This window comes from Planococcus citri, chromosome 3 (genome assembly GCF_950023065.1).
Source record: "Planococcus citri chromosome 3, ihPlaCitr1.1, whole genome shotgun sequence".
In the NCBI taxonomy this organism is placed as follows: Eukaryota; Metazoa; Arthropoda; class Insecta; order Hemiptera; family Pseudococcidae; genus Planococcus; species Planococcus citri.
In genome coordinates this window covers 20,191,677-20,203,971 of record NC_088679.1, presented here as the reverse complement: position 1 = coordinate 20,203,971, position 12,295 = coordinate 20,191,677, and the positions used below count along the sequence as shown (strand labels likewise).

General features: G+C 34.5%; 1 protein-coding gene across 3 annotated transcripts in view; it reads left to right on the top strand.

Moving 5' to 3' along the window:
• Positions 1–12,295, top strand: part of LOC135841698 (uncharacterized) — a 231,690-nt gene that overhangs the window by 163,841 nt on the left and 55,554 nt on the right. For all 3 annotated transcript variants that reach the window (XM_065358821.1, XM_065358819.1, XM_065358820.1), the window contains 2 exons: positions 4,855–5,052; positions 5,370–5,630. In XM_065358821.1, the coding sequence (XP_065214893.1) occupies positions 4,855–5,052; positions 5,370–5,630 (459 nt within the window). The remainder of the gene's footprint in view (positions 1–4,854; positions 5,053–5,369; positions 5,631–12,295) is intronic.

Below are 12,295 nucleotides of genomic sequence, written 5' to 3'. Positions count from 1 at the left end.
CGGATCAAGTCAGGAATCCAACGGCCTTTTATCGAATTCCCCCTCCAATTTTCCAGAAAAATGTCTGAAAACCCCAACAAAAATTTGTATTTTGCCAGCGAATTGAAATTATTGTACTATTAAGGTGACACATTAGAATGGATGGAGGAAAAAATGTTGAAGGATTTCGAACAAATTCAGAGAAGACCTTCAATTTGAGTTAAAAGTTGTCATGATTTTTTTTTCAACTTAAGGATATTTTCTTCACGAAATATTCTGCATCAATTGTGTCAAAACATCGAAGAATATCATTTCTGAGACTGGAAAAATATTTTGAAATGCAGTGGTGCCATTTTTTTTTAGCGATTATGACGATGTTTTTGGCCTTTTTTTCAATTGTTGAAATTGGCAACAATTGGGTATTAAAAAAAAATCGGCACCATTAGATTGCATTCCAAAATATTTTTTCAGTTTCAGAAATGATATCTTACGATATTTTGGAATGAATTATGCAAAACATTTGTGTACTGTGAAGAAAATATTTTCAAAACATTACTTTGCTCAAAAATAAGTAACTTAATTGATTTTAAAATTTCCAACCACTCAGTAGAACCCTAAAAGTATCTTCTAAAACTGGTCATTTTTGGAATTTTCGCCAAAGCAGGTTGTGTAGGAGCTGGAGCCAAAAACCCACGATTTTTTCGAAAATATTCCCTCTTTTGAGAAATCATTTTGTTCAAAATCCATCGACAGTCTTTTCTCGGGATAATTAAGTTCGGCAGTTGAAAATGAAATTTAGTTAGTTCTGTTGAGAAACACTGAAAACTTTGCACCCCTTGGTACAACCACTTGAAATCCACTTCTCAAATTAGGTAATTTCAACTTCACTTTTGTTGAATACTCAAAATTGACTCGAAAGTGGTTACACTCAATTCGTGGGGCCAACTTCTACATACAAGGGAAGAATCTCAACCGACAGAAAAAATTTTGAAACTGATAAACTAAAATCGAAAGAGCGTAAAAAATAGGTAGGTACGTAGCTAAAATTTCATGTGTTAAATTCATTTTTTGATTTTTTTGAGGATTAAAGAGAGTCTGTTTCAATCACTGGTTTTATACAGTGTTAGTTTCAAACATTGATCCTACCTTGGGTAGGAACACACCCACTGATCGAAACAGTGTCTGTTTCAAACACTGGTTTTGAACAGTGTCTGTTTCAAACACTGGTTTTAATCAGTGTATGTCTCAAACACTGGTTTTGAACAGTGTCAGTTTCAAACGCTGGTTTTAATCAGTGTCTGTCTCAAACACTGGTTTTGAACAGTGTCTGTTTCAAACCCTGTTTTTAAACCGTGTCTGTTTCAAACCCTGTTTTTAAACAGTGTCTGTTTCAAACCCTGTTTTTAAACAGTGTCTGTTTCAAACCCTGTTTTTAAACCGTGTCTGTTTCAAACACTGGTTTTAAATAGTGTATGTTTCAAACACTGGTTTTGAACAGTGTCTGTTACAAACACTGGTTTTGAACAGTGTCTGTTACAAACACTGGTTTTGAACAGTGTCTGTTACAAACACTTGTTTTGAACAGTGTCTGTTACAAACACTGGTCTTGAACAGTGTCTGTTTCAAATTCAAACACTGGTTTCAAGCAGGGTCTGTCTCAAACACTGGTTTTAAACAGTGTCTGTTACAAAAACTGGTTTTGAACAGTGTCTGTTTCAAACACTGGTTTTATACAGTGTCAGTTACAAACATTGATCCTACCTTGGGTAGGAACACACCCACTGATCGAAACAGTGTCTGTCTCAAACCCTGTTTTTAAACAGTGTCTGTTTCAAACCCTGTTTTTAAACAGTGTCTGTTTCAAACACTGGTTTTAAATAGTGTTTGTTTCAAACACTGGTTTTGAACAGTGTCTCAGTGTCTGTTACAAACACTGGTTTTGAACAGTGTCTGTTACAAACACTTGTTTTGAACAGTGTCTGTTACAAACACTGGTCTTGAACAGTGTTTGTTTCAAACACGGGTTTTGAGCAGTGTCTGTTTCAAACACTGGTCTTGAACAGTGTCTGTTTCAAATTCAAACACTGGTTTCAAGCAGGGTCTGTCTCAAACACTGGTTTTAAACAGTGTCTGTTACAAACACTGGCTTTAAACAGTGTCTGTTTCAAACCCTGTTTTTAAACAGTGTCTGTTTCAAACACTGGTTTTAATCAGTGTCTGTTTCAAACACTGGTTTCAAAAAGTGTCTGTCTCAAACACTGGTTTTGAACAGTGTCTGTTTCAAACACTTGTTTTAAACCGTGTCTGTTCCAATCACAGATCCTACCTTGGGTCAGAACACACCCACTGATCAAAACAGTGTTTGTTTCAAACACTGGTTTCAATTCAAACTTGAGTCAGAAGTGAGAAAAAAATCATAGTTTCACCAACTTGATCTAAAAACTTGAAATTTGGTTATGTGTCCCATTTTTGACCATCCCATCCTAATCGTCGATTGAAATCAATTTATAGTTGAAATTTGAAATTTCCACCTAATTTTGCCTAATGTAACTAGTTGGAAAACTAAAATGTACTTTTTAACCTAATTTAATTTTTTTAGTAAATCAGAGGTAGTTTCCAGCTATTTTGGAAATTTTTTATTATCAACAATTTCCATAAAAACTTTCCAAATCAATTTTAGCGTCATCTACGGTACTTACCTCTTTTCCAAAATCGGTTTCAGGCAGTTCACAATGGTATCATTTCTCTCGAGATCATAATGAAAAATTTGAAGTAAAAATAAAATAAAATGTTGAGTTTAAAAAAAAATAGGTGATTTTGTAATTTTTTCACTCATAAGATAATTTTTTTTTCAATTTTTTTCAGCGTTAGGTACTACCTACATACGAGTAGGTACATACTTAGATTCTCTACAGGAGATTACTCAACAATTTTTAAAAATATCAGCGAGAATTAAAAATTGATTTTGACAGCTAAAAATACGATTTTGAAAATGTTTTTGACAATAACTTCTTCAAATTTTTTTATCTAATGTTTCAGCATTTTTTGGACATATTGTCACTTTGTCAGGTTGTAAAAATGATTTGGAGGGAGGGAAGATATTATCAATCAAGGTCAAATCGTAACTTCTCAGCCATTTCTCATTGTAAGAAAAAATAAAGATCGATAATTTCAGTCTTTGGAAAAAAAACGTTACCTACTTACCTACTGTTTAAAAAGTTTTCAAAATGTCATCGCATATGAAACAACCTGTATGGCCTGTATGTACCATAACGAAACACGAACGCGCGATTTTCTAGTGCATAATATGTACATAGCTACCTACTTACACGAGATCACTCTGGTGACGAATCTTTTCACCTTTTAATAAAGTAAAACTACACGATGCGGTGGAGAACAAAAAAAAAGACGAAATCGACGCGAAGAAAAAAAAGCCTTAAAAAATACACGTAATAAAAATACATTCACGCAACTAAGCGAATCTGTGAAAGTTTTTTGACACCGACCCAACCTAAAACTCTGATGGGTAAATTTTTTGCCGTCGTTTGGTCGTAGTGTAGGTACCTAACATGGGAATTTTGAAATTGAAATTCGATATCTTTTTTCCACATAAATAAAAATTCCAATACAGGATACTCGCCGCGTAAACAAAAGGTAAATGGAATTTATTTCAATTTACGTGACAACCAACAGAAAATAAACAAAGAAACCGCAATTTTATTTTTCAAACCTATGTAGGTAGGTATCTAGTATAGCGAGTAGATATACATGTAGGTATACTATTGTGGCAGATATTCATACTCGTATGCATTATTGTTATAAAAACATCCTGCAGTGTATAAAGATGATATATTTTTATGGGCTCTATTTCCGTGAACGTTCGTCATATGTGTATTTATGTTTTGTAAATATTTTTAATTCTCTGTGAACGAGTGAGTAGCTTCGCAGTTGTGATTTTTTTTAACGGTGCATTATTAATGTAGGTATTGTATTGCATATGTTTATTTCCTTCCTTATACGTACCCGGTGCATTAAATGAAAAATTCCTTCGTAATAAGTACAACACTGAATAATTGCTGAAAAATTATCTGAGCGTGGATTAAATGCTCTTATGTTAAGTTCCTGCAATAAAAGTTTGTTCTTTGAAATTCTTTGAGGTTATTTAGGCATTTTATTTCTTTGATTCAATCATCCTTGTCCCCCTCTCTCACAATAAAACTCAATTTAAACGAGTCAGGTAATTTCTGGGCAGAAATCTCGACTGTGTTTTAATGTCTTACTTAAAAAAAAAAAAAAAAAAAAAAAAAAAAACATTGACTGCACCGTCAAAAATTACTGGTCAATAAAACACACTATCGAAGTGTCCTCCTGGAACTGTCTCAATTGCAAATCAACTCGTCAAACGAGTCAAAAATAAATCAGAACTCTAGTCTTATCAGCCATCCAAATTAATTTTTGCAAATTCTGGAGAAATTTAAAAATCCTCAACAAAATTGCGAATAGATCTGGAAACTCCAATTTTTTTTACGTTTTCCAAACTTATCCAGAAGAGGCAGAAATTAATTTAGACGACTATAAATTATATTCTGGAATATTTTCGACCGGTTTATCGAGTTTATTCACAATTGGAGCAATCTGAAATACATACCTACTCGTATTTTCATATTGAGATGAAAAAACAGTATTATCGTATTTACGGCAAACTGAGTATGCAACTTATTTCACTTCTTTTTTCAAAAAGAAATTTGTCATTAAAACGTAGTAACATTCGTTTTTTTCAATATACTTGGCCAAATTAAATGAGGCAAAGGAACAACAAAACTGCTTCATTTACGTAGGTATTTAATGTGTACTTCCGTACGGTTATTTTTACAGGCGAACTTATGCCCATCCGAAGCAACCGCCTACGAATCCGAAGACGAAGCAACCAGTAGAAGAAGATCGAAACGAGGAACGCCTCTGTACTCGAAGCAGGATATACGAGAACAATATTGTATATCGGATAAACAAGTCCATGTATTGGAGACGACCAGACAACCTCCCGGACTTTTCGGATGTATTTCATCGCGAAACGTAAGTATATATAAACAGTGCTTGAGAAAGCTTTCAAGTACAGCATTTATTATAGAAAACTTATCACCGCACGAAAACCATCATCGATTAAAATATACCCAGGTTACGTTGTACCTACTACGAAGATTATTATAGTACAAAAACTACATACACAAACTCTTTAATGAAAAAACTTTACCGCAGAGACTTTAGTGTAACTCGAATAAACACCGCTCGAAATTAATTTCTGATTAAAAACAAAATAACACCTCGAGCTCTTCTTCTCTTCTCTCGATGAGCGAAAAAAATTTTAATTTAGTTTCCATTTCTGATCATAGGAATCCGCATGCACGAGTCACAATGCATCGGCTAATATTTTATCCGTATGCGTTAAAAGAAAAATGCCGAGTGATGAAAACCTATACGAGCTGTCCCGCAGACCGCAGTCGGACTACGCACCGTATCCACGCTGGAGAACACCTTATCCACCTTTTATGCCTCATCCGCACTGTCCTTACAGAGATCAGCTTTATTACATGAGGCAATATGCACCCTATTATTTCGATTGGTTACCAGAAGAAGATGAAATATCTAGAATGGTAAATTTTTTATTTTTTTTTTTTATTCGATAGAGTTGCTAGATTATTATTTTTCAAAAATATTTTTTCAACGTTGTCGAATATACGTAATATATTATATTCGACTCCAGAGAAGGAATAGTGAAATACCAAACCATGAAATGCAATAGGATCGAAGTGAATTATCGGTATTTTCTCGTTATTTTTTATACGAGCTTTTCTCCAAAAAAATTCTACTATTGTAGATACTCATCCTCTTTTTATACATTATCAAAGTAAAGTCCCAGGTAAAATGGATGAAATGCTCCTATCCTCGGATTTTTGAAATTTTAATTGAACATTGTTGTCCACCTCTAAAAAAATGTTAAACACAAAAACGTTTCCCCCCACTCCACCACTGTTCATCAACAAATGAGTCTCGCCAAGTCGCCAAGTGAATTTTTTATGAATTTTTGACTTCCAGAGGGTAGATATTGACTAAAGAAAATTTGAGACCGCTATGTACATATCTTCAAATTTAATTCCAGCACACGCAATCTTTTTTCTTCTAAAAACTAGGGGGCTCCGCCCCCTGACCGCTTGGCGACACCCCCCTTTATGGTCCGTCAACCATTCCTTAATCCCCCCCCTCCCATGTACTCTGATCAGCTATGCTCTAAAACACGCGCTCACACTCTCATTCTTTTTTTCAGCACAACAAAACATACACTGCGTCAAAAATGCCATTGTCTAACAAAAAAACAATTTTATGACATAGGTATAAATTCATGCAGTTTACCATTAAAAAATAGCAATTTATTTTTCAAGCATAATTATGTATTACAAATCAAAGATATCCAAGTATAAGCTTCCAGTAAAGAAACATCTTAAAAATCTAAAAAAAAATTTCCTTACCTCAAACACCTATGTTCTCACTCAAAATTTTGTTTAAATTGTATTTTTTTTTAAATACAAAAAAAAAATTTTTCCAAGAGTTTTATAATTCTGAGCATTAATAACTTTTTTTCTATTGCTCGGATAACTGTCAAACGTACCTAATTTTGTAGAGAATTTTACTTTCCTTACATTTTTTTTTCTTCCTTAATAAAAACAAAAAAAATCGGTGCATACGTTGTGACGTCAGCTCTAACAGCCTAACATGCTTGAATGTAAGGCTCACCACTACAAATACAGTACTATGTTAATACACATCGCGTTGCAATTCCACCACTTGAACATTTTCAGTGTATTTCAACTCTCACTACCACAAACATACAGCATCTTGTAAACGTCTTGTTAAAGCCTTATATAGACACTGGACCTGCGTATAAGACAACCAACTGGCAGCCATCTTGGCAAAATATCCTGTGTAACGCTAATTTATCCCGCTGGGTGCTCTTTGCAGCGCTGTATTCGATTTTGCAGGCAACGGGGAAAAGGGAGGGTTGTGTAGTTCGCGAGGAACTCCTGACTGCGCGCGCAGTCAGGAGTTCCTCGCGAACTACACAACCCTCCCTTTTCCCCGTTGCCTGCAAAATCGAATACAGCGCTGCAAAGAGCACCCAGCGGGATAAATTTGCATTACACAAGTTTTCTTCACCGTTTCCGTTCCCCTCGGCCTGCAGTTGGTTGTCTTATTCCGCAGGTCCAGTGTCTATAAGCCTTACTAACACTTCTCCGACTTTCGAGTCCGTTTGCTAGTCCACTACCTGCAAATCCGCAATTTATAGATAGGAGGGTGGGTAGAAGCACTACCACAAACACAGATTTCTGTGCAAATACAACACTAACATTTCTTTGTGCTCGAGAACCCTATTCCAGAAGTTGTTTGACGGGTTTTGATTTTTTAATATAGAGAGATACATTCAGATGAGCAGTTACTCTTTTTTCAAGTTTTTCTAATTTTTTCTTTGTTTGTTTATTTGGAATTATCTATACTAACTTCAACCTTTAGGTTATTTTGTGAGTTCATATAGGTGTTTTAAGGTGTTTTGTGTCTTTTTTGAATGATGCTAGATATGGTTATTTGTTTGATTCTATTCAAATTTTCAGGGTTGTGAGATTACATTTTCCCAGCAGTTTTGGAGATTGTTACACAGTATTAATTCTTTGGTGATCAGCATTTTCTGTTGCTGGGTTTTCCAGTTCATTTGTCCCTTATGGCTGGGGATCCAGGATCCAGAGAAAAGAAATGTGATAGTTTTTTGTTGAGATGTTATTATATATGTATGTAGTAGATAATGAATTTGGTCAACCAGAGCTGTGGGACCGAAACAATTTTCGGATAGGATTTTGGTTTCAGGTTTGAAATTTTTTCATTTCGGGATTGGATTCATTTTGGGATTTGCTCTTCTAAATTTTCATTTCTGTTTTGGGATTCGTTTTAGGATTGAAAGAATCATTTTGGTTCTGGGTTGAATCGGTTTTGGTTTCAGGATTTCCATTTTGACCAATTTTAAGCCCAAATTGACTAATGGACTCTGCAAGGGTTTAAAAAATGGGAAGTTTAGTTTTGATGTGAAAAATCCAATGGTGTAAGTAAGTAATTAGTTTAACGTTTTAAATGCATATTTTGCTTAATTTGTCAAGTGAATAATTCTTATTACATTAATCTGAATGATTGACAATAAATGATGTAAAATGACCATTTTATCAAAATAAAATCGGGGAAAAAAGGCAAAAATTGAAATCCCAAAACCAAAACGATTTTGTTTTGGTTCTGGGATTGTTTTGGGTTCAAAATTATATCACTTCTGGGATTTTTTCAGTTTTGGGATCAAGAAAAATAACGATTTTGGTTTCAAGATTGGTTATGGGATTGAATTTGAATCGGGATTTAAGTTCCAGTTTCGGGATTGTTTCAGTCCCACAGCTCTGTGGTCAACAAATGGATGTCTGTCTCCTATCCAGTTGACTTGTAAAATAATAACATTACCTGAGCTTTGGGTGCATGATCGACTGGTGTTGGGATGATTGGCCAGTAGTTGAACTACTGTTTCCAGGGGGTGCCAGCTTATCGAAAAATATTATCCAGAGTTCTTAAAAAAAGCATTCGTGGAGGCTCATCCCTTGCCCCCCCCCCCACAAATGGATTATTGTTTTCATTTTCCAAGTTGTCGATTGTCTATAAAGAACTAAGAGAGTCGATATTGATCAGGAGATACAATTGATGAATAGTGGTGATTAGTGATAATGCAGGTTGGATTCCAAATAATTTGGCAGATATGAGGAACAGATTGGGTTGAGTGTTCCAGAGTATGTGTTTTTTGAGTCATTATTGGGGTGTCTCTTCTATAGGTCATTGTACCCCAGACAATACCCCACACGATACCCCCCTCCTTCGCATACTTCTTCAATTTTTAGGATTTCTTAAATAGGTAACATTCAACTTTCAAGAGAATTGGGATTGGCTTAACTTTAGTTGCACACTTACCCAGTGCAAGGAACCAGACCACTCCGACTTCACCACATGGTGGTATCAAATTTTCTATAGGCAATATCTACCTACCGCCTGGGGGACCAAACAAAATTTTTTCAATTCACTTTGCCGGGCCTCATTTCTCTTACAAATTATATTTATTTTGGTGGTATCAAAATTTTTCATTCAAAACTCGTTAAAGTGTATGTATTGTAGAGGAGAAGGTACAGTTATGAACCCCCTCGTCCTTTAGAGAAAACTACTCGCGCTGTGGTCATGCTCGGTACTAAAAATTGTTCTTGTAGTGTAGTATTGATGACCCATGTTGCTTATTTGGGATCCATGCAAACTTCCATATGTCTCTTATCAGCATTTGTTTTTTTTCCTGTTTATTTCTTCCCATTGGAAAATTTTCAAGCTTACAATGTGTACTTTCAGAATATACTTTCATACTTGTCTTTACTAGAACTGATTTTCATATTTTTTTTTTCATTTTACATAACCTGAGCCGATTTTTTGCATGGGTATAAAATATGGACCACAACATTTTTTTCCTAATTTTGATTCAATATTTTTTAGAATGTCGAGAAAAGTGTTATTAACAAAGAAGACGAGTCCAAAGTGTTGAAAATGGGACCATGATTTTTTCATTTTTCATAAACTTGACTAATTTTTTGCATGGGTATAAAATATGGACCCCTAATTTTTTTTCATCTAATTTTGATTCAATGGTTTTTACGAGTAGAATACCGAGAAAAGTGTTATTAACAAAGAAGACAAGTCCAAAGCATCGAAAAACGTCTTTAAATACATTTTTGTACAATTTTCTACATTTTTTAGACATTTTTAGAGGGGTCCATATTTGTACCACTTTATGTCACTTTTCTAAATTTTAAATTTCTCCGTGAGTTTTCAAAAAAAAAAAAAAAAAAAAAAAAAAAAAAAAAAACACAATATACTAGAGTCTTTGGCTTATTTGAAATGGTGTGGTATTCGAAAAAAATGTTGATAATTTTATCCATCCTTTAAAGCTAAAAAGCTGGAGGGGGTCCATATTTGTACCTACCTTCTCCTCTCTGTTTTCCCCTGAAAAATACTTTTTCGTCATTTTGGTGAAAGGGCTGGGTAGGGGGATATTTTTTTGTGTCCATAATTTTTTTTGGAGGTGCCCAACAAGTTCACTCAAATTTTCAAAAATCCTATCTTACCCGGAAATACCCAAGCATCGTATCATTGGCTTAAATACATAATATATTCGCATAAAGGCATCATTACGATAAAAAAAGAACACCAGTAGTATAAGTATCAGTTCTTTAGCAAACACGTTCGTGGCCTTAAATAGTCTTAATCTGCTCGACAATCTGAAATAATGGATCATAATTTCGTCGAGAATTACAACACGAGTTTACCTACTCGAGTACACCTAAAACCTAACCTCTCTACTTGGCTGGAAAACTTGGTGTAATTTAAATAAATGCCCGACCTTAATGACAAAAGAGGCTCTCGAATAATCTGAGAAGACTTGGTAAATAGGCCTACACTATACACGGTACAAAGTACCATGCATTCGTTATTGTACTCTCGTTAATGAAAAATTACACCAGACGGCCAATTGTCGCGCTAAAATGCGAAATTTTTCACCTTAAATGTAACGAATAAAAGAATCCATTTTTTAAATTTAACCTACAGTGACGTGTAACTTACCGCAATGACATTTTTCCGACTGTGAAAAGGGTTCGCAATAAACAAAAAAAAATAAGTGGGTATAACTCCCTTGTCACAACAAAACCTCGACTGTTTTACCAATGGTTACTCGATTGAGATTTTTAACCCAAAAAGGTGTCGATTTTTTTACTCCTTATTTTTTTCCTTTCCTCACGACGCGTCGGCTTTAGAAACTTACCTTTATCGAATTACTTACCTAATTTAATTTGGAGCAACGTTTTTAATTAATTAATGACAGCGGAATTTGCGCCATGTGACATTTAATGCGTCTGCTGGGAGTTCATATCTACGACAGTATAGATTTGTTATTTGTTTGATAATACTTATAGGTAGATATCTACCTATAATGATCAAAGGTAAAGTTCGGTCGTTGATATGTAAACATAATATGTACTTCCTTGTGGGAGTTGTGAGACGTATGACAAATCCACTAAATTACTTTGTTTCCTAATTGCTACCTACGATTTTCACGTGATGTAAATGTACGAGTCCTTTTGTTCAAAGGTAAAGGAACCCCGATGTATAGATATGATTGAAATTTCACTACTATACGAGTCTAAAAGTTAGTTCGGTTCAATTAATAGAAGGATGATTTTTGTTATACCTACTGCAGTGTTTGACAATTTCCTATTGTCAACGACTCAAACTTTCTGACTTTCATTATTCATTGTTTTCTTTCAAATAGTAGTAGGTAAGTCTCGAAAATGAATTCTGAAATACGAAGCGAATGGTGCGATGGTGTTTTCTATTCGATTCCAATTGTGTATGAGGGAGTTTTGTTTCGCTTTTTCGCTCGAAAAATACTTTGCAATTATTGAGCAGAGTTATTTTGCCTCATTCAGTGTAGAACGATCCAATAGGAAATTGGAATAAATCTAGCAAACGTGTTTACAAATGCTGAATTTGTGAAAAGTGTATGTTCATTGCTTACCAAATATGCCACCGATAAGGGATGGGACAAGGCCCACATTGGCTCTCGGCAGCACTGTCCAGTCCATGGCCCATTGAATTCAAAATTCAAAACCATTTTTAATACTTTACTAAGCACCTGAAGTTTGGTAGATCACAAAATTTGCGATTTTCTCATCAGATTTATAAAACTTTAGGAGCCTATTTTGATCTACTGAACTCGAATCCAGCGTTTACTTTTGTAAAGAGTTTTTAAATGCCTGAAAAGTAAGTAGGCACTGTAAAGTTGATGGAAAAATTCTAACATCGATAATTTATTGTTAAATACGGGTTATTTTTTGGGTACCTACTACCTAACCTATCCAAATCACAAAATTTTTCACAAATTACTCATGATGATTGATTAATAGCAAAACATACTTAGGTAGATACGTAGGTATTAAAATTCTCGTAATTTATGATAAAATACAAACAATTTTTGGTGAATAGAATGGTAATTTATGGTAAATTACTGGTGATTATCTCGTATGGTAACAAATTCTGGTTGCTTTTTGGTAAATCTCATGTATTGGATAATTTATTCCTGGTAAATTGATTGTAATTTTGGGCAGTAGGTTGGTGAAATACGAGTGACGTTTGATAATTATAAATTACG